The sequence below is a fragment of the Cuculus canorus genome, chromosome 7, assembly GCF_017976375.1.
Source record: "Cuculus canorus isolate bCucCan1 chromosome 7, bCucCan1.pri, whole genome shotgun sequence".
Lineage (NCBI taxonomy): Eukaryota > Metazoa > Chordata > Aves > Cuculiformes > Cuculidae > Cuculus > Cuculus canorus.
In genome coordinates, this window is record NC_071407.1 from 9,026,338 (window position 1) to 9,049,409 (window position 23,072).

Consider the following 23,072-nt stretch of genomic DNA (forward strand, 5'->3'; position numbering starts at 1 on the left):
TTGCTCAGAGGAGCCAGTCATCTTTGTATTTCTGAGAATCCTTGTGGTTTGTATTGTAATACATCAGTTGCACCTGGAATCGCACCGACATTAGCTCTCCATTGTGTTTCATGTCATGTAAAGAGAGAGTTTATTCCCAAAGAATTTGTGCTCAAAATGGACAACACCAGCTTGAGGTGATTGTATTCCTGTTCTAGATTACGGGTACTACAGAGCAGAGATTGGAACTTGCCTGCTGTCAATATCAGTGTCTAAAGTTTGTTGTGGTTTGGGTTTTTGATTTTTTTTTTTTTGTTCTGTTTGGTTGTTTTTAAAAAAACATTATTATTGGAAGACTTTTGGCTTGCATTGAGAAAAGATGAGTATTTGGTTAAGTGAAATGGAAAAATGATTGCCTAAATTGCTTATGGTGCTGCTGTATTTCTTCATAGTTTACATATTGTTTATAAAGTTGTAATTATTTTGGTCAGAAATTTCTGATACCTGTGGCTGAGGAGTGACTGTTACGACAAAGAGGAGGTTGAGGACCTGTATTGAGACAGTCAGAAAACCTAGGAAGCCATAGTTATGTTCCTCATTCTGCTCCCAAAATGCTGTTTAATTTTGGCAGAAAGTTTCCTAGATCTTGTTTGCTCACATCTGCCACCACCTCTGGTCTTAATCTCCTCCGGCTATTTATTTATACTTGGAGATATCTCAATTCAGAGTTAGAATGAACCTTGATCATCATGGTTTGTGGGCATTTGTGCACTGGTGTACAATGAACTGCAATGGCCCAGTTCTTCTCTGTGCAGTCTAGCCTTGCAATTTGGTATCAAACAGAAAAATAAAGGAAGATCATATACACCTGGAGTTTTAATCCTTTGAAGATTCAGACTGTGAGTACGGATTTTATTTTTCTTCTCTAATGCTGCAGTTAATCTATAAGAAAGAAGCAGACTTAGTTCTAAGTTTTATTTGGGAATCCTTTGTTAGCAGTTACCTTCAAGCTTTTAGCTACATCAGAAAGATTATGAGAATCTAATTTTTGAATGAATGTTGACTCTCCAGCGTGAAGGACTAGATGAAGATCAACAATACGAAGGAAATAGAGATGTGGTTTTGAAAGGTGACTTGCAGAGGAGATTAAAACCCAAAGACTGGAATGGGAACAATAAGCCATCTCTGACTAAAACAACAAAAGAGTAATTTATCTTGCTAGGTGGCCTAGAATGCAATCACATCACTAAAGGATAAGACTTTAAGAATTCACATTTCCAAAAATAAAAATTGAACACAACATTGAAAGTGAAACACTTCTACATCTTAGCTAGGAAGAGCTTTGATGCTGTTTGTCTCTATTGTACTGTTTAGAGGTGATTTAGACAGGATAGAAAAAATAGTTTGCAGACTGCAATTATAGATGGCATGTGAAGTGCAGGAAAGAGGACAGTAAAATGTTCTTTTCTATAAAGAGATGGAGGTTTGAAGTAATTGATGTGGTGCACTTGTTTCCCTACTCAAATATTCTCATCCTGTATGAAGGAAAAAAGATCTAGAAAATATATTCAAACATTCAGTGGATAATCAATGAAGTACGTAAATATTTCACTGTTTCTTTTTCTTTTCAAGATTCTTGTCTTGATGCTTAAGAAGATTTTTTTTTTAATTATTATTACTATTTTCTCATGTACTTGATGAGATTTGGTTGGCTTATTGCTTAAGGTTGTTAATCTTTGTTATAAGAGCAAATACTGCATTGTTGTCAGAACCCAGGAAATTGCCACTTTGTAGTTGATAGTAATTTATAACAAGTACAATATACTGTCTGGCTTTGGGAGCTGAACTTTTCTTTTGATGTCTTGATTACTCCTCTAGTGTTTCTCTGTAGCTCTCTTAATTCCTGTAAGCTGACCAAAGAACAGGAGCGAGTTGGGCGAGGTTGTCTGGTTGTAGCCCTGCTATTGGTATGAGCTAGTCCTTGAGAAGAGTTGTTGGTACAACTAAAATCTGTGGACCAGCGTGCTCTGGTTTTGTCTGTTACTGTGCCTGAAGCTTTGCTAATGTCTTTTTGGTATCCCTGGCTTTATCTGATACAAAGGAAATTGTGAGCCCGCCTCTGGTTTGTTTGTTCTGCTGCCTGGGGAACTAGGTGCCAGACAGCTGAGAGGCACGTTTTCTTTTTTCCTAGTCTGTATTTCAAGGTATACGTATCAAAAGTTCAACTCAATGCCTTGTTTTTTTTTTTTTTTTTTTTATGGTCTCTTTTTTGTTTTACCTCAGAGAAAGATTTGCTGTTGAGAAGTACAGTGTTTATTCAGGCTCTGCACTGTGGTTTTGGGAGGATGTCACTTTTCATACCAACAAACAAGACAGATTGAACCTAGATCTGGATAGATATTGATAAATGCTTCTAGGCCCAGGTCTAATCTAGGGGTTTGTCCTTTGAACTTAGTAATTGACTGTTTTGGCTCCCACCTATTGATGATAGCTAATTGGATTGTCTTGATAGAAATATGGAAAGCCCTGTCCTTCTAGCACTTGAATTGATTCCCTCTAGCAATGGTTCGGGTTTGGGTTGTTCAGCTGGAGTGACATCGCAGAAGACTCATGTAAATATTGTGGCTCTCTGCCTGGTCCTGTTCATCTCCTTAAGCTCAGGCTCTGTATGTGTGTGTGTGTGTGTGTGTTCAGATTGTTCCAGGAAGACTGAAGTGTTGTTCTGTTTCCCTGTCAGTGCTTTACAGCTGCACCCTGTTAGCAAGGTGAGTCAGTGAAGTTTCCTGCCTCAAGAGAGGTAGATTTCTGTTTGTAGTTAACTTGGACTTGGGAGCTGAGGAAAAATAGCAAATCGTGAGTTCTAACTAGGAAGTATCCTGTTCCTTTCACCATGCGTTTTAATTTATTCTCCTGTAGTGCTTTATATCCACTGACAACCTGCTAGACAAACTTTGTCTTTATTAACAAGCCATTGCACTGTAACACTTGACTGAAAGCCATTAACATTTAACCATTTATAATTAGTATGTTAAATAGTCTTATCTCTGTTCTGTTACTTTTTTAGTCAGATCTTCAAGTACGAGATTTATAAAGTTTAAAAACAGCATAATCTTTTTTTGAGTTGAGACTTAGCGGTAATGATTACTCATTAAGTGACAGGTGTTGGTTGGTCTTTTAGTATGACATAAAAAATGTGCATATATGTGCATATGAATTGCTTCTAACCAGCCATTTGAATAACTAAATAGTTAATTTTTAATTGTTTTTTTGTTCACCTTATCTAAAATCACAAATGTCTGATTCGAACTAAAAATTCCCTCTATTTTTAAATTGAATATGTAGGCCTTCTAGAGTTTGTATGCTTCTTTACAATTGGTTTTAGAGATTAACATTTAGAAATTTAGGTGTAGTAAGCAAAGTTTCCTATGTTGTGTGATGGTAAGGAGCATTTAAAAGATTTTTTCAAGCATGAAGGACCAGGAAGTTTTTGTGTGATGTGTATATTTTAGATGTTGCTGTGCAACTAGACATTGCTATGATTTAATAGTTTGTGCTCTCTTAATAAGTCACTTCTGTTTCTCATTTTGGATGAGTAATTTGGTGTATTTTTGGCATCCAAAGCATTTTCAGAATGGGGCTTTTTGACTTTGGTTTCCTTGTAAGTCCAGTACAGCTGTGGTTTAATTTCTGGTTTGCATGTCACTTCACTTTGCTGTTAAGAGCTGAATTTTGAAAATGATTTGCAAAATAGGGGTGTCAGATATTTTAAATACCTAACTGATTTAAATAGCTTTTAAAATAAAATTTGGCATTCTTGTGGATTATCAGAGACAAGTCGTTTTTGAGAAACTAATTTAAAACTCTAAGTGGTATATAGGGAACAGTGTTTTTTTTTCCTTACAGTTCAGTGTAGTTCATACTTTCTCCCTTCAGCTTTCTGTTTAGAGTATGCATTTCAAATTGAGGAATGAAAGACACGTGTGTCTTAAATGTTTTTTTTTCATTTTTCAAAGATACTACTGGGGCATGCAAGCACGATGCGTTTTTATTCTGTTGTCTTTCCTGCAATCTTACTTTGTACTCTACATGATGTGCTGGTTGCTTAGCAATCGAAGCTCCAGACTGCAGCAGGCTGTTGGAATAGTACTGGTATTTTTCTTCACTTTTGCAGCCATTTTTCTTTGCATTTATTTCTGCAAAAGCTGCTTTATTGTCAGTGTTCAAGCATGCATTTCAGGTTTCAGAATTAACCACAAGCTGTATGTGTTGATCATATTTGTGTTTATTCCCCATAATGTATCTTGAGACTGCCATCTGCTTGAAATAAAGAATTGGGATTTTTGAAGGTGCCTCTGTGTTTGTAGGATTTCTGTGTTTTAAAGCTTTATATAATGAAGCTACCTTGAAGATTCATGTTTATTGAAGCGTGTATTTGCTACATCTGGTCTTGTTCCGTCCAGTACACGGTATATATTTGACATGTCTTCCAGTAAGCATGTATCTCCGGTTTATTCAGAAGCCTGTTGAGAGCAAGCGGGGTCGTCTTCCTTATTCTTCTATGTATGAAATGTATGAGCCATGTTGGCAGTTAAAAGTACGGCCTCAGCTCGAGCGTGTTTGTCACTGCGTGTCTCAAGCAAGGATATAGGTTCCTCTATATCCTAGTTTTATACATTTTGAGCAGATGATCCTGAGGCTGCAGATTACATTTTTTCCTCGGTAATGAGAGTAGAGATTTTGGAGGGCTTGTCTCTCTGTAATTCAGAGGAGTTGTAGCTGGATGTTGTTACGTGGAGTTTTCCAGTGGCTTACAAGCTGTAAGTGTTGGTCCATTCCTGCTGGACAGCCCCAGAACTATTGTGCTGTTAAAAAAAGAGATTTCCAGGCAGTTCAGAAACAACAGAGACTTAATACACTGCAGATCATGAATGAGGCTCTTTTTTTGTGGACTTCGACTTCCCAGGTTATAACTGGGGACTGCTTTGGGAATAATATGCCTATTCCATTTTCCTTTGAATGAACAGAGAATTTAAGTCCTCATAATAATGAATGTGATATTTTATGGTAGTAGGATGTGTCAAAAGGGATTTAATCTTTGAGGAGTTGTCCTTTTGCTTTCACAACTCGTCTACAAGTAGTAGGACTTTTTTCTCTTTCCATTTAAGAGAAAATTAAATTTTCAACCATTAATTTCTTGTTACTGCTTGCAAGCTCCAAAAATTATCAAAACAGATGTGCCGACTTGAACATTTGTCCAAGCAATTCCATGTTTTTAAGTGCTGAAATAGCATAAAATAATCACCACTATTAATGTGTCCCATCTTCTAAGGAGCTTTCAGTCTTCTTTCCTGTAAAACGTGTATCTTCTTCAACAGCTTTTTTTGCCTACTGCTCAGGAGTTTCATGCAGAGCTCTTACATTTTTGAGACAAACTATTATGTTCCTTATGTATTGGGAGAATTATAGGAATCTGATTAACAAACATAGACCAGTTTTGTCAAGAACATTTTCAGGTCTCCTAAGGACTTACTGTACTGTTGTGCATGTCTGCTTACCCCTGCTATAAAGGTATGCAGTACACATAGTATTTCTTTGTCGAGAGTAAGTACTTTCTTGTCTATAAATGTACAGGAAATTTTTGTACTTGGGAATATGTCTGGTTTGCAGTAAAAATGTTGGCTGTTTTTAAGGCTACATGGAGGCAATAAACCCAATCTTTTAATCCTAAAGAATTTGATAGTTTAAGACCAATCTATTGCCATTATTTCAGCTGTTCCATGTGGTTTTGAGCTGTATGGACTGGTGCCAACACATTTTCAGAAACGTGTTTTTCTGTGCTGTTCTGCTTGAAGAGTTTGTAAAATGGAAATGTGTAGCATTTCAATATAGAAAGGAAATCATAGGATGATTCTTTTGTGAGTTTTTTAACGTAGAGTGACTATGAAATGCTAATGGGTAGGATGGGGTGAATTTTGGTAGCGTAGAATAACGTTGCAAGCCCTTTATTAAACAAGAAAATCTTACTGCTGTCTTTGGTTGCTATTTCTCCACTTTTCCAGGCGGAAATGGGTAGCACTTGTATAACACAGTAATAATTTTACTGTGTTAAGCTGTTTTGCTTTATAGTAAATTATGCTTTGATTGCATTTGATTAGTTAAAGATATATTTAGAAAGACTTGACTGCTGGGTAATGCTATTTCCATCAAAGAAAAAAATCTGTAAAAACCTGAGAAGGCAAGGATATTTGAAACAGGATGGGAAGATTAAGTTTTATGAAAACACTCTTATTGGCTCCATTCCCTGTGTACTTGCAACTTGTGTTAGTTTATACCAGTTAGATATTTGGCAATCACATCCATTTCAATAAGTAGATGGAGAAGTTTTTTTGGAGGCTAGTCTACTTCGTTTTATTTTAAAACTACATACAATGCTACAAAAGCCCACTAAGAGTTGTGTGGGGTTCAGACCTCCGGAAACCTTCCTGCCAACTTCAAACCCACGTTTCTTCTCAGTGGTGGTTTCATTTGGGACACCTGGACTTACTGCCTCCCAACTGCCTCCAGGGTCAGAAAGGAGAGAGTCACTGACTGCTCACTTGACTCCTTGGATTTTCTTTTCTGAAGGTAGATTTTCTCTCAAACCCAGGAAACTCCCAGCACCCTTTTACTGGGCCAAGAATAAGCCACTCTTAAACAGCCCGTAAACTGTGTGTGCCCCAGAATGAGCATTTACAGAGTGGAGTTAACACTGGAGAATATGGGGAGGGAAAAGCAAACTTGGACTTGCATTTTGTTTGCTAATTTGGTAATTCTGGCCTGACATCTTGTAATGTAGTTTCTGATTCTCCTCCTGGTTACTGTGTGTAAATTGGGATCATCAAACAGGAATATTTATTTTCCTCTGATGATACTATGGGCTTTAAAGACAAAACAAAACCCCACAAAACTTGTAGATGGTTTTATTTATTGCAGTTGAAACCTGTTTTTTTAATGCTTTCACATTTTCAAGTACATTTCTGCTGTATTACTTAGAGGATTTACATCCTTGTATTTAACAGATGGTACATTGCAAGATTGGAAAATTGGCAACTGTTTTTTCATGCTTGATGACACGCTAAAAATTTTGAGTAAATTTTAAATTGTGTAACTAAGACTTTTGAATTCCACAGAAAAAGTTTAGCACCTGAGTTTTGAGATAAATGGCATATAAAGTATATGTGCATTTCAATACACATGGTGTAATAGTCTGTTTCTTTCTTTTAATTTAATGTTCTGAAAATCCATAGGATGTGCCCTGGCACTGGCCTTCAAGTCATCAGCCGAATTCATGTTGATGAAAGACTGTTCCATGTGCTGCAAAAGTAGAATTGTTTTCTTTGCCTTATTAAAAACACCTAAAGAAAGATTGCTTGTGGTTTTTTTTTTTCCCCAAGAAATAAATATTTTGACAGCATTCTTTAGGTGCTGACGTGGACACTGTGCACTCCTCCCTTAGGAGGGAAAGCAGAACTTGCATTATATTAATAACAGATCAGATGTATGGATCATTTTAGCACACCAGATTAGAAATGTTTCAACTAAATGCTATGGGGCACTGTTTCCCTATTACAGAGGTTACTTTGCCTTGAAATGAAACAAGTTCTTAATGATTATTGTAGCCGTACTGCCTGGAGCTTTTGCCAGGGCAAGCCTAACCTGAAGTCAGCCTTTGAATTGTTAACGCTGCAGGTGTCTTCAGCAGGGACCAGCCCGTGAGCAACCCTTCCACTGCTCTTGATGGAGGAGTTAGAAATAGCATCCACCTACTCAGATGATTTCAACAAAGTGAGTGGTGCGTGGACAATGCTTTTTAGCATTATAAGCCAAATTTGCAGATTTGCAAATTTCATGACAGTTTAAAGGATTTCAGAATTTGGAGCGGAATTGTCTGGAAAACTGGATCACAGTGCTAAATGTGGAGGATTTCACCACGATTGTTGTGGTTTGGCTTTGAAACAGCAATATTTTGTTGCAATTGTTTGGCTGGCTTTGTTGGAAATTAATTTGTTGTCTTGCTTTACTTGGAAAAGCATGTTAAAAGCTTATGCTGCTTCCTGTTGGAAAGTAGTAGTGAGTTACAAAATTAGCACATTAGTGCCAATTATATTTATAATATCATCCCAGTGGGAATTTCTCCTTTTTACGCAAGTGAGTGCATACATGGTGAGAAGACTTCAGCCGCTCTGGGAACACAAACCTCTGTAGAGCTGACAAGGCAAGGAAGGGAAATTTGGCTGAAAAATCTCAAAATCAACATTTACCCTTATAGGGAGGCAAATGCAGAGTTTCTTGCTGTACAGAGTTTCATCAGTGAAGCAAGAAAGATTAAATATTTTCAGCCTTTGTGTTCCTTAGGGGGTCTGACTTTGGCTCTGCATTTCATTTTGCTGGCATACATTGCTGGATTGCTTCCTTTCCTCCTCCTCTCCCCTTTTTACTCCCTTTCATAAACTGTGCTGCTTGGGATACCACTCTTCTCTGTGCGGTAGGTCAGTGTGCAGAGAAAGCAGCGGCCTGTGTCCTTCAGAGGCTTTACTGTTGCATTAGAAAAATTCATAATGGATTTTCCTGATTTAAGTATTTCCTAACAAAAAAAGAGAATTGTGAAGGATTGGGCTCTGTGTTTCATTTGTGTTGGTTTTGCCTTTCAAAACTGAACTTTGAAGAGCCAGCAGATAGTTAATAGTCTTGGCATCGAAGCCTGATTGTGGTGGAAGCTGGCAGAAGTAATTCCCAAGTAAAGTTGTGTGTATATCGTACTGGAGGAGGAATATGGTGCCCTGGGCAATGGCAGCCTGGCTCTGCGCCACACTCCATTCTCCACTTTTCTTGGAACTGCTCCTTTGAAGATCTGATTACACAGTGCCAGGAGACTCTGCAGATAGCTCAGCAATAGCTCCCACTGCCATTGCACCGGATTTCGGTTTATTTGGGGTGCAAAACTTGCACACAAACACTAGATCCATGTCACAGTTATCCACAAGCTTTGGCTAGTGTCCAAAAAATACAGTATGTTTCAGTGTGGTTGTTTCTAAACTGCTAACTCTGGCTTTGAAAAACACAGATAAGTATAAAACACTTATTCACTTGATTCTCCTGGCCTCCTGTTTTTTTAATTCACTGCTGTGTGAGGTCTGGTGCTTAACCTCTGTTGTAGACTCCCCAAGTGAAATGTCTTTCCAGATATTAAAAATAAAACTACTTGACCAGTCCAGAATAATTGAGTGGAATTTGCTGGAGGAGGAGCCAGGAGGAGGTGACTTCAGAGAATGAATTTTGACTGTACTGTCACGGAAGTTTGTCTTTAAATATTGTGATTTGATCAAGTGGAGAAATAAATTTCTCTTTAGAAACGTTCAAAGTAGCTGCAAATACAAGATACTGCTAAGATGATTTGAGATAAGATATGCTTTCTTGCCAGTGCTCTAAAGCACTGATTGAGAAATTATTATTCTGAAACTTTTAAGTATTTTAAAATTGATATATAGAAATAAAGTTATCAAAAAATGTGTTTTAGTGAAAGGTATCAACTTAGGATTTTTGGTTTTGAGGTTTTGCTGCTGCTTTCTACTTGCTCTGTTAGAATAACAGGCAATAGCTCTAATAATGAACAATTGAGGTGAGAGGATAGTTTTGTATAAAAACTTCTGTAGGGCCAATTCTCATGCCACTGCAAAGACTTGCAGTAGTTTCCTGATAGTTTCGGTGAGTGAAATGATCAAAGAGAAAAGGTAGATGAGTAGTTGTGTTGATGAACGAGGTGATGCAGAGATTGCGGATGATGTGACCAGCCAGGGTAATGACGTGTGGGAGGAGTGGCAGCAGGCGAACAGTGGAAATTCCAGATGTCGAGGTGGTGAATCCAGAGGGAAGGCTTTGTCCTGGGGAAATAAAGAAGGAACAGTATGTAATGCAGGCAACTGCCCTGCACGCACACTGCCTTGACCCAGCAGTTAAGACGAGGCAAGAAAGAAAATGAGTTGGACGTGAATATGACATTGGTGACAATGTGCACGCTGACAGGGATGACAAGTGTCAGTATGTGGTAGAGAGGTGATGAGGGAGTTGGGTGAGCAGTGAGTGATAGCTGTGGTTAGTTGGAATCGTGAGCAGTTCGTGGAGGTTGTGGGGAGGGGGATCAGTGAGGTAAATGGGTAGACTGAGCATAGCTTGACAGGAGAATCAGCTATTTACTTTTTATTTGGACAGATTATAAATGGAGATGCAATAGTGGGCTGTCATAGAAGAAAGTAACTGCAGTGAGTTATCTGCTTAATCTGATGCTTTAAAGAGAGAAGGGGAAAAGACTGTGTAGAAACAGAATGGGAGTAATATGTGTTAAGAAAAGAATATCTAGGGGGAAAGTTGGGATGGTGAATTTTGATACAGGAGTGAGAAGGGGCTTGGTGCAAGTTTAAGTTGTGTATGAAGAAGAGAGGAGGACAAGATGGGAAGGAGCACCATAGTACACATTTGGAAAGTGTGAGACAGAAAGTCTAGACGAGGAAGTATGTTGCAGGCCTAAAATTAACCAAAGTTAAAAAGACAAGAATATTTCTGTGACAGTGATTTAAGTTCTTGGAAGCAGATAGAGGAAGAAACGCCGGTTTCAGAAGTTGTTGTGGGTGTGGCTCAGAGTTGAAATTCAGGAGAGTAGCAAAGCATCTTTCTTTCTTCTCCCGTTTGTGTGACAAGTAGTGACTTTTTAATAAAGCCAGCTGTTTTTTCTTAAGCATTTTCTTGTAATTTGGAAAAGAAAATAATTTATTATGTTGAGGGTTTTTTAAATTTTAAATAAATGCAGTAATTTTGAAATGTAATGGGTTTAGAAGAGTTTGTATTTGTTAATGCAGGTAGCTTTTGGATAACTTTTTGGCTCCAAGTTCCCTCTTCCCTTAACAGGAGAAGCAAAAGGTTTGGCATGTTCAGCTTAGTGAATGCAGCTGAGGGAAGGTATGTTTTTTTTCTCTTCAGAATGTGTTGGAGAACTGTATAACCTACAAGACAGGGATGGCACAAGATCAAATAGTTGCAAATTTGCTCCAAATTCATTTAGCTGTAAACAAAAAATGTGGGATTGTTCCCCTCCTCCCTCAAGGAGTAAGATTCCAGGAGGATAGAAATACAGAGAAACAGAGCTGCTTCTGTTAGGTGCTATGTGTTGGGCTTGCTTGTATAAGGAGAGTCAGCTGGCTCAGGGAATGCTTTCTAGTTCTGTTCCAAATGGCGCTTTTTTTTTTTTTTTTTGCCTTGAAACAGTGTTTCTTTGGTTGGTTTGTAGTATATGACAAGTATTTGAACTGAGAATGAGAATTATTCTTAAAACTTATTTACTGTCATGTAAAGAGCTGAATGCAGTTCTTGAACAATACTAGAAAATACCTAGTGTTACACTTTTCTTTTGTGAGATAAGATACCCAATGTTTAATGATAGTGTTTTAGCAAAGGTAATCCTCCTCTCTTGGCACAAATGTGCTGCCAAGGAAAATTTATGCTGTGATGTAGGAACTGATTATATAATTTCAATACCATAATAGTAAAATGGATGATATTAAGCTCTTGCATTAAATTTTAAGACCGATTACTTCCACAAGTGTAGACACGCACATACTGCATATATGTAATAATGTGTGTCCTTTCCTGTTCTTAATTTTCTGCAGGTATATGTGGAATTTGATGACCTCGAATGGGAAAAGCGAGAATGGGTTAAAGTTTATGAAGATTTTGCAACCTTCCTGGTGGAGTACCAGCTGGTCTGGGTGAAAAGAAAAGACCCAAGCCAGACTCAGGGATCAAAGATCAAACAAGTTCAATGGCCTGCATTGGTGAGATACTTGAGCAATTGCTTTTACAAAACTATTTTAATCTCTTTAATTCTGTCCTTCTTAGGAAACCGTCTAGGTTACCTGAGTGGTAGTGGAAAGTGGTGAGCATGAGGGGGAGGAAAGTAAGAAAAGGATAAGAAAATACTAATAAAACATACTTGTATTGGAAGGGTGGGAGTGATGTGATACATCACTCGTCTTAATTTTTTAATCAGTTTAGAGCACTGCAAACCTAGTCTCTGAGGTATATGATAGAACTAATAGCACTTTACTTAGTCAAAGCATATTACAAATATAAACGTAACAGCAACACATCTTGCTGCTCTGTGGGAGACTGAAACTATGGTGAAAAATAAACCCTTAAACTTGTCATACCTTCTTTGTGTGAACTGAGTGTATCTGGAATTCAGGTTAGAGTTCAGACAGATGAGAAAAGTGAACACAGATCAATCAATAAAGTAAATAGTGATTGCTTGCCTGGCTTTTGAGATGATACTTGTAACTCTCATTCTGTCTAGACTGATGCCCAAACATTAAAGCTGCTGAGAGAACTGCTAAGAGGTTGTGTCCGGTTTTGATGTGTCTTTAGATAGACCTGCTGAATACTGAGGATCTGATGAGATTATCTGATAAGCAATAAACATATATTCATTTTTTTTCTCCAAAGAAACTAGTAGTGCTGTCAAAGTCTTCAGAAGAGCCAAATAGATGTGAGGTTTCAGGAACCTACTGTATCAGATATGTTTGTTTTGTATTGAGTTTGGGAAGATGGACCAGCAAGGGAAAGGGAACTCCAACAGACTTGTCAAAATGGTGAAGATGGGAAATCTTAGATATACTTTACATTAAGCTCAGTGTCTATAACTTCAGTCTTGGATTTTTAGAAAATTATAGTCGTAATAAGTTGAGATGATGGTATTTGTATTTCCTTTGGACTTCAGCTGTATCGATGTTTCATTGACATACCCCCTTCGTGCTCTCATCGCTTGATGACTCATCTCACTTGATGAACTCTCTAAAATGCTTTCACATGATCATTTTTCTGGAACTGTGGTTGGACCTGTTGTGCTGAAGGTCATGAAGCAGGCTGTTCAGGGCAGCTTAGTGGTGTCAAAGTTGCATAGACAGTTCACGATGGACTCTTCTGCTCTTCAGTTAATATTTCTACTTGACTCTCATTACGTGTTTATGCTAATGTGCTTCAGTAAAACAATTTAACTTTCTGGATGTACAGGCTGTTTTGTATATTTGCTTGTGCAGGCAGATTTTCTGTTTCATGTCAGTAGTATATCCTTGAGCAAGAATTTTTAGTTTTAGGGAGTTGTGTCATTTGCTCTTTGAAGCCACCCATCTCTCATCGATTGAGATAGGTATTTTAAAATCTGTTAACAACTTAGAACTTAGTATCAAAGTACTCTGCTATTTTACATGCTTTTAACCTCACCCTCTAGGATAGAGATCCTTCTTGGCTTTGGAAGGGGTATATTTCAGCAGAGTATTCTAGTCCTGCTGCTGATCCTGCTCCCAAGTTAAAAGTGTAGCTTTGCTAATGTGAGATGTATTAGTTGCACCTTTCTCTTGGTGTATACTTTCAAATTTATGCAGGTCCAGCAGAAGGCAGAAATGTTTTCTCTTTGATCTTATCAATTTTTTAATTCTTGTTTTAATATTTGGGATCTCGAAGTAGCCAATAGACATGATGAAGATGGTGTGCAAAAGATAAATCTCCTGCTTTTCAATTAAAAAATTGAAATCATATGAAGTGGGGCTGGTATAGTTTGTCATCTTGGTTTCTGGGTGTTAAAGATGACAAGTTTTCAGAATTTGTACTTGGCCTGCCTACAGGTGTTCTAGCAGTTGTCTTCTCAGTCAAAGCTTCTAGTCATCCATTCCAGAAAGCCCAGATTTGAGGGAGAGAGCAGATACAGGTTATTAAATCTAGCTCGACCAGATTCCTTCCATAGAAACTTCCTGAAGTTCTGGTATCAATAGCTGTGCTTTACTTGGTATGCAGCAAAGCAATATTTAAGCATGCTTTGTGTAGTAGTTCTACAGGGTCTTTGCCTTTTTCGTGCAATGACTGGAAAATGCTTGTTTATTTAGATGATCATCATTCTGCTTTTCTCTTGTTTGATCAGCCTGCGATATCTGCTGTATGGTGTTCAAACCTGATCAGAAGACAAGGTCTGTAGTTTCCTGGGGGCCATCATCAGTCTGATGTGTGTGAGGGTACTGCACAATTACTGATTTCTTTTATTACTCAATTGTGTGATACAATGTGATCTGCATTCTACAGGTGAAATTGGTAGAATGCAAGTTGGTCACAAATGTTTGCTGGTTTTAAATGCCTGAGGTGTAGCTGCTATTGAGGTCTGTTGAACTCATGTAACTATGTTTTAAGATGTTAGGTTCTTATGTCAGATACTTGAAAAGGGAGGAGATGAGAAGTACTGCCTCTTTCTCTTTGTTTAGAAACCAGCTAACAGAGGAGGGACAGATATCTACTGAATACAGTTTCTGTCATGATATGATCACAATTTCTTTTACTAGGGCTCCTGCCTTCATTCACTCCAGAGGTGAAAAGTTGACTGTAAAGAGCCTGGAGTCCTTCTGGCAGCAAGATGTTTACTGGTGTTAGGGTCACTGTGGTGACGTTGACCAGATACCTGTTAGCGGGCCACTTTGCAGGTCTGTCAAAGAGGGGAAGTGCAATGCCTTAGGTTGTTCATGCTGTAATCAAAGTACTTTTCCTTCTTGTCAGATGATTTTCTGGAAAGAGTGGAGAATTTCTTGGCTGACTGGAGTAATTGGAAGTTACCCTATGTGAAGGGTATTTACAGGGTAGAAGAAAAGACTATCGTGAAGCATTGAGAAATGGCAGTTGTGATAAGTCATGTCAATATAAATATAGTTTAGATAATGGGGAAGAGAGCATTTGGTAACACTTGTTTACCTAAGTAATGGAGATGTTTTACGGATGTCAATGCAGAAGGAAACTTCTCAGCCAAGGGAGTGGCATAGGAGAAAAACTGTGCATTTTGGTATGGAGGTGGAAGTGCATGATGAGTCCACATTAAGGCATTAAGAAAAGTAGCATAGGTAAGACCTTGAAATTGAAGGCATCTGCTTAGTTTGGTAAACAAGGGGAGTGTGCTACAAAGATAGAAAAAGAGGGGAGTGATGGGCTTGGAGAATTAGAAGTGCTTCAGAAATGAGGCAAAATTGATTTTTTAATTTCTCAGGAAACAACTTTAAGGCAATTGAGACGGTGGCTACACATATTTGATCTTTAGGTGGATAAGAATAGTTGCATTATAGGGGAGTCAATTTATCTCCCTGAGGTACAAGTAGGTTGGGCAAAAGGATGTTAGAGATCAATGATAAAATCATGCCTACAACACAGCTCAGCCTGAAGTCTTATGAGTATGATGGTATTCCCTCAGCAGCCAACAAGGGAGATGGGAGTAAGTGTGTAGGCAGGGTGACAGATTGGAGCCAGGGCATTAAAGGAGACAGAACAGAATGCTTCTGTGAGCTGTCAGTTTGGATTTAATTACTGTCTTTCTAATTGCATATTTAAATACCTAGAAATAAAGTGTAGAGGGAGAAAAGGGGGACTAAGGACAGGTGCTAGAGGCATTTTAGAGAACAATAGAATAACGTGGGAGAAAAGTTTAAAGTGAAACTAACTGGGAAAGGTCAACGTGGTAGAAAGCTAGATAGCAGTTCAGGTTTTTTAGCATCAACTTTATATGTTTAAGGCATAGGAAGGTGTGGACTCAGTGTCTTTTCTTGATAATTTTATCGGGAAGAGGGTTTTGGAAACTTCAGTAATGTGAACTGAAGATTTATCACTGAAGGTCTACATATAGAAATGACAGACAGACATTTAAGGCAGGCGTTTTAAGGGACTTGTTCTATCATCCTGGACAGAAAATAAGGGAAGAAGGGTAATTGAAAATGCAATTAAGATAAAAGGAATTTGAGATTATAGGAAGTTCGTACTTTCAGGAAAAGGAGCTAGGAGAATACCAGAGATTGGAAAGAAAAGGACTGGAATTGGAGATAAGGAAAACTGACTGTGTTGAGTGGGAGCGCACATGAGAAACTTCTGCACTTACAACAAGAAAGGAAGAGAATACTGTAGGGGAAGGAAAAGTATTGTGTTTTGACCTTTTCCTTTTAAAAGAAACTGGCAGTTTTGTGCAAGGTAGATGTCAAGGACAAAACTATTTGAGTCAATCTAATATGATGAGAAATGGGACTGAGGTTTGTTTAGCAGGCAGGGCAAAGCGGAGTGCCTGGGAAGGTTACTTACAGGCACAGGGAATGGATTGGGGGTTTCCCTTGTTATACTAGGTATGGTTTGTTTTGTGAAGTATGTGTTGCCTGTTATACCTATAAATAAAACACTGCTGCTTGTGAATTCAGTACGAATTCATATATAATATATCAGAAGAATCTGTACTAAGTCTCTGGTTTGAATATGGAGACAGTGCATCACTGGCTTTACAGTATTCGCCTTGTCAAACTAACAGATTTGCACTATGGCCTAAGCTCATACAAGGGCCTACAAAAACTGTATCATTCCCAGTTTCCGTACTAGCATACAGGAAGAACCATTTCTCCTCCAACTGTATATTTCTGAAGAGCATATATTTATAAAAACTAAACCATGTTTCATGCAGGGATCCTGAATATGCTTGTCTTATAAGCAGAGTGGCTGCAGGGGCAACTTGACCTCCTCTCTTGCCCCCTACCCCAGAAAAAAAAAAAAGTCCCCGTCTGTTTGCTTGTCGCTCTTTCTTGGAACAAGTGAAGTCATTGCCAAATGAGTGGCTTGAGAACAGTCTTTTCTGGGACTCTGTCCAGGGCTCTGCGAGAATATAGAGCTTTAGCCAGGCTTATAACAAAACTAGGGACAAAAAGTGGATCTTCGTTGGCAATGACTAACTCTTCCACTGTGAGAATCTGGAGCTGATTTATGGTGGGCAGTGCCACTGGCACCTGTGGGACTGTGGGCCTTCAGTCTGCCCATCATGCTAATGAGGAGGTTGTCTCACAGAAGAATGAGATGAGGTTTGTCCTAGATGGTAGTGGATGTGTGTGTTCTGGTCAGATGTGAATAAGCGCATATGTTCATGTGCTGGCTGTTAGGGAACTTGGTGTTAAGAAGGGTTCATGGACACATGGAGGACAGACTTATTTTCTGACCTTATGTAGCCTTTTCCTCTTCCCTCCCTGCCCCTCTGTCCCAGCTGTCAATTGCAGAATCCTTTTACTTGACTGCACTCTGCTTCAGCTGGATTCATTTTGTTGGATTATAAAGCAAATACTTATAAAGCGCCAGTTTATCGGCGTTTGTGTCACAATTTAAGAAGAAAGTGTACAGATTGAACAATAAGCTTCTACAGAGCTCCCAGAGATTGACGAGGCAAATCAAATTCTTTATTTTTGGCATAATGATGGAAAGTAGAACAGGTCCCTTGTTCATTCCTGTTTATACTGTGACGTACTACCCCTTTTTCACACTCTCAAAGATTTTTTTCCTTTCTTGTCTTGATGGTGTAATTTTAGCATTTCTGAGTAAGTTTCTCTTTCATATGTTGCTCCCGTGGATCAGATTGACCCTCTTCAAAGTCGGGAGTTTCTGTAGATACTGCTAACGTTCCCCGTGCATATTCATTTACTTCACTGCAGCCTGTTCTTCTCCCTCTGCACAATGAAAAATAGAGGTATATGCTGCCAGGTACTGCGATTAAATCCTCAGCAGACACTCAAAATACTTTAGCAGTAAGAAGAAGTAAGGTCACAGAGGATTACTGTGTATATGGAATGCAAAGTAGAGAGAAGACTTGGTCTCCTACATCCTAAAAATAAGTGAAAACTTAAAGGATGTTTCAAATCTGAGGAGAGGAAGTGCTTTTGCTTCCAGGGAAAACAATCAAAAACTAATAGTGGATTTTTTTCAGCTTCTCAATTCCCTGTATCAGAATTCTAGTGCTCATATACATGCTAACCTGGGGTAAAGATGAGATATATACAGCAGAGGAGAGAATGCTTGGCAACTGTCAGCTTCTTGGAAAAGATTTAAGACACCTTAGAGCTTGGGGAAGAGAAAATTTAAGTAACTGACTCAGCAGAGCATAAATGACCTGATTTTTGCTGCATTGTGAAAGACAGTAACATGCAGAAACAACACTTGGAGATGGTTCAGAGATTACTTTGCTGGAGAGTACGTTACTGTAATATTCCCACAGAACATAAATGTCTCAAGCAGTACCACATCCTGCCTGTGTACTTTGGCACTTGCTTTTTTAAAATTATTGCTTACTGGGAGCCACTGCTCTCCACACAGACTTCGAAGCAGAGGCCATTACCTTCCCAGGACATGCTCCAGATGAACAGCAGTAAACTAGAATCTATCTCCCCAGATGCTCTGATGTGAAATACGGATGTTGTCCTATGGCTTCTCACTCAGGAACTGAGTGATGAGAGAGGGAAAGCCTCACTGTAGTGATGACTTGTATGTGGCTCTGATACTTTTTGTACACTTCACATTATTGTATTGTTCGTTCCAAAGTTTTTTGTCTCGGGGTGCTGGCTAATGGCAAACTTGTACTTATTTTTGGTTTTCTTTACTTTCTTCTTGTTCAACTTGCACTTCTAAGTCACTCCTGTCACAAGTAGGGTACTCCAGAGGTCGATACAGGGCCCAACACTGTTCAATGTTATCATAACTGCGCTGGGTGGTGGGATCAGGTGCACTTAATGAAGTTTGCTGGTATCGAAGTTCACTGAGAGGGGAAGTGGACACTTCAGAAGGGATAGTCTCCCTGCTGGAAGACCCGGATAGGCTGGAAGAGTGGGCTAGTAAGAACCATATGAAGTTCAGCAAGGACAAGTGTAAGGTCTTACACCTGGGAAAACATAATCCAGGGGTGCAGCATAGGCCGGTATCTACCTGACTAGGGGGCAGCTCTTTGGAAAGGGATCTGGGGGTCAATCCTGGTGGACAACAAGCTCAATACAAGCGAACAGTGTGCTGCTACGGTAGAAAAAAGCCAACAGGATGTTGGGCTGCATCAACAAGGGCATCATCAGGAGAGATAAAGAACTCAGTAGCCTACTCTACTCAGTGCTTGTCAGGCCATCCCTGTAATAATGTGTCCAGTTTTGGTCTCTGCTGTAGAAAAATTATGTGGACAGGCTGAAGAGGGTGCAGGGAAGGGCCACAAAGATAATCGAAGGGCTGGGAAGCCTGCCTTGTGACGAAAGGCTGAGAGAAATGGGTTTGTTCAGCCTTGAGAAAAGAAGCTTTAGGGGACACCTTACTACCATGTTTCAGTATTGAAAGAGCGTCCACAAAGAGATGGAGACTCCCTTTTTACAAGGAATCACATGGAAAAGATGAGGGGTAATGGGTACAAGTTAGTCCTGGGGAGATTCCATTTCGACACAAGAGGAAAACTTTTCGCAACAAGAACAATTTGCTATTGGAAAACATCTCCCCCGGGAAGTGGTAGATTCCCTAACACTGGACACTTTAAGATTCAGCTGGACAGGGTTCTGGGCCATCTTGTGTAGAACGTGCTTTTGCCAAGAACAGCCAGACCAGATGATCATTGATGTTCCTTCCAACCTGGCATTTATGATTTTAAATAATGGAGACCCTTTTTATTTGAAAGGATTTAGTTTTGTAAAAGCATGTTTCCATGTATAAAATACGTAAACTGTTTTTTGTTGTTACGGGCTATGCTAAGAGTTGGGTTTTATGTCACATTTATTTACAGGAGTGCTAGAATTCCAAACAAAATCAGAGTATTTTGTAGACTTCAGCCTTAAAGTAACAGTAAGCACAAGTCATTTTGATCATATGGGCCTGAGAGTTGCCATTTTGGCACTCCTCTATAGAAAGCTGCTTTAGTATGTCACAGTATCCTGGAGGTCTCTGTACTTGAGGTTCTTTCCTGCTGGTAAAGCACTTCTTGTTCTCCAATGATCACGCAAATTAAATAACTGGATATTGTTTAGCATCCTTCAGCGGCAGCATTAAGCAGCACTCCCGACTGAGTGTGCCTTTGCCATTTGCACCTGTTCAAATGGCAGATAGCAATGAAATGCTGGTAATTGTGTGTGTTTCTGTAAAAGACAGACATAAAACTCAAGGTTCCATATTCAAGCTCAGTAGTTGAAGCAGAGCAGCCGCAGTTTCAGGGAGCTCACTGCAGGATAACTGCTTGCATATTGATTTTGTAACTGTTGCTAAAACCCATACTGCAGTGGTTATCAACTCCTATTGATAGCCCAGTCAGGTAGCTCACAGTGTAGATGTATCTGAACTGCGCTCACACTTCCAGCTTCAGTGTTAATCTGCTCCACAGTTTTGTCAAGTATAAAAGCTGAGAGCCATGCTGAGTCTTCTGGAACTGACTGGGAGGTCATAAGTCTTTGATTTGGATTCATAGCATTTTATAAGAACAAATTTTCCATTTGTGCTGAAGAAAACAAGTTGCTTTGTAGCTCTTGAGATCATCTGAACTTCTTCAATGAACCTAGAAGGATCATCTCAACTTTGGAGCTACAGCCGTGGGCAGAGTATAGGAGGTATGTCAATGCAGTTGGTTGTTTCAACACAGTATTTCAGAAGTTCAACTTCCAGAGTCTGGGCTTTGGAAGAATGAGTGAATGCCTGGAGTGCATTTTGTGTATCTCCATCAGTCTGATCACTCACAGTTTATTTGTTACTGTTTACCTAAATTATGACTTACACATATACATTTTATATATGCGTGTGGGTATGTGTTTATAGATGTGTGTATATAGAGAGATACACACATATGTAATATTTTTGTCTCTCTATAAAAGGCATTTTAAAAACTCCTCCTTCCCTATGCCTGTTGAGAGGCTGTACCACGAGGGAGGAATGTCAGTGTGGTGCTTGTCCTCCATCCAAATGGTGGCAGTCCGTAATGAGGAAAGCTGTGCCAGAAGACTTCCATCCATGAGCAACTGCTTGGTATTTTTCTTGTGATGGCGGAGAGGAGCAGCTGGGCTTTACACCTGTCAAATCCAGTTGGCAGGTAATTTTGAAAATCACCCACTGTTAAAATCTCCACTGCTGCTTCTGTGCATTAATGACTTGTCAGCTGTGTGATACTGAAGCACCGCTCTCTTCATGCCGACTCGCGTAAGATGAGTTATGAAAAGTATAATTAGAGTTTTATGAGTTCCTTTTTCTTCTTTCTCAGAATTCCAGTAGCTTCTTCTGGGTTTCATCATGAATCCTGTGATGTGCTGTAGGAAGTCTCAATATCCATGTTAAATGTATAGCAGCATGGAGAACCCACCCAATGCCCTTCTGACAGTGTTTCAGTAGCTTGCATGTTACTCTTTGGATACCTACCGTGTTGTGTGAGTGGAGCCTGTTCTGCATCTGAGACAGGAGCTTCAGGTGAACGTCTGGACGAAGTCAAAATATTGCTGTCAGGCCCCAGCACTGTATTTTGATAGGTTAGGGTAACAGTTCTGCATTTGGCAAACTACTGAGAATCTGAGGGAAGGTTTTTTTGATGGTACTAAGACAGCATATGCTTCTGCTTCACCTGAAGTTTGACTGTTGGCACGTAAACAAGGCAACTGCTTCTTCTAAGGTCTCTTTTTCTGTGGAGTGATTCCACAGACCATTTTTGTCAGGCCACCACATTGCTTTATTTTACCTTCTCCTCAGACTACCACAGCCTCAGAACAGGCACTCAAGAAACAATGTTCCCTTGATTTCTGGGAATTTCTTGTAGCACTTCTTTTTGCAGCAGTAGCAACAGGTATTGTCACTGGGTATGATCTTTCACAGTTTTGAATAACCAGAATAAGTGATGATGGGCGATGTTGCATTGCTGTATTAAAAAAAGATAATTGACAACATGGATTGGGGAGAAGACACACAAGAAGAATTTTTAGTGCTTTGAGCCTTTGTGGTGTGGAAAAAGATGTTAGTATTTGGGATAACAAGGACATTGAGTTCTTTACCTCATGTAATACTCATGTTGTTGGTTAGGCTACTGGGAGGAAAAAGCTGTCTCCGTTACCTGATTTTGACACAGCCTGGGAAAAAATCATCTCCCCTCTGCAGGCCAGAGCAGGCACTCAGTAGTGCTGTGGTAGCAATATTTAGAGTGGTTCTGCTTTACAAATAGGTTCAGAACAACGCAAGATGAAAACTTAACTTCCTTTCAGCCTAGTCTGTTATGGATGTGGTTTTACAATGGATTTAAGCAGTCTCTCACTGATGCCGACAGGGACAGCGCTACCACCTTGCCTGTTTTGATATTTGGCTTAAAACTCCTTAATTTTCTGTTAGTTCCACAAGCTCTTTCCCTTAGGGTGTGTATACACACTCATGCACGCACACATAGGAAAACATTCTACACTGTTGGTTCCACTAAACTCTTGTGCAGTAAGCAGAGATGTTTGTGAGAATGAAGTGCTTTTTCTTACTATTAGTTTGTACTTTAATAGTATTGATCACTTCCTGTTTTATTTTCTATTTCATTCTGCCGTTCTGTGCTCTTAGGGCTCTGCATTTGAAAAAAAAAGATTTTTTTTAAATGGAGTGTTGGTTGGTAGCTACTGTTAACAGAAACTGCTCTTGCTGGCAGATGTTGCAGGCCTGCAGTTACATGAAAACAGACAAAATTGAGTACTTGCAGCAAAAGGTTGTCTTTTTTTTGTCATTGGTGCTAAAGCATTATACATCGGTTCTGTGCAATACGTTTATCACGAACAATCCGAGTTTTCATAGATAACAATTTTTTCTTAGACCACAAACAGTCAATTTCCACAGCAACCTCATATATTGCTTTAATACATGATTTGATGTTGCCAAGTTTATATTTTAAATTTATCTTGACTTTTAGGGAGATAACTGAACATAGGAAAGAAGTCCAGGGACCAGCCTGTTAGCTTCAGGTATTTAACCTTCATCTAGGAGGCTGGGATAGAACCTGTATTTTATATCTTTAGTGTACTGAAATTCTGAACTTCATTTGTTTTGACAAAGTGACTATGTTATTTTCTGGAAAACAAACTCTTCAGTAGTGAAACTAGTGCTCCTCTGTTCCTGGCGTCACTGTGGTAACAGCAGGCTCCTGACATACTTGCCAGTTCCTTTCTGGTGGGTGTTTCTGAACTTTGTGTTGCAATATTTATGTGGAGATGGATGACCTCAGT

At 39.2% G+C, this 23,072-nt stretch overlaps 1 protein-coding gene across 2 annotated transcripts in view; it reads left to right on the forward strand.

Annotated features, from left to right (window-relative positions):
• Nucleotides 1–23,072, forward strand: part of JMJD1C (jumonji domain containing 1C) — a 159,951-nt gene that overhangs the window by 40,963 nt on the left and 95,916 nt on the right. For both annotated transcript variants that reach the window (XM_054070966.1, XM_054070967.1), the window contains exon 2: nucleotides 11,679–11,843. In XM_054070966.1, the coding sequence (XP_053926941.1) occupies nucleotides 11,679–11,843 (165 nt within the window). The remainder of the gene's footprint in view (nucleotides 1–11,678; nucleotides 11,844–23,072) is intronic.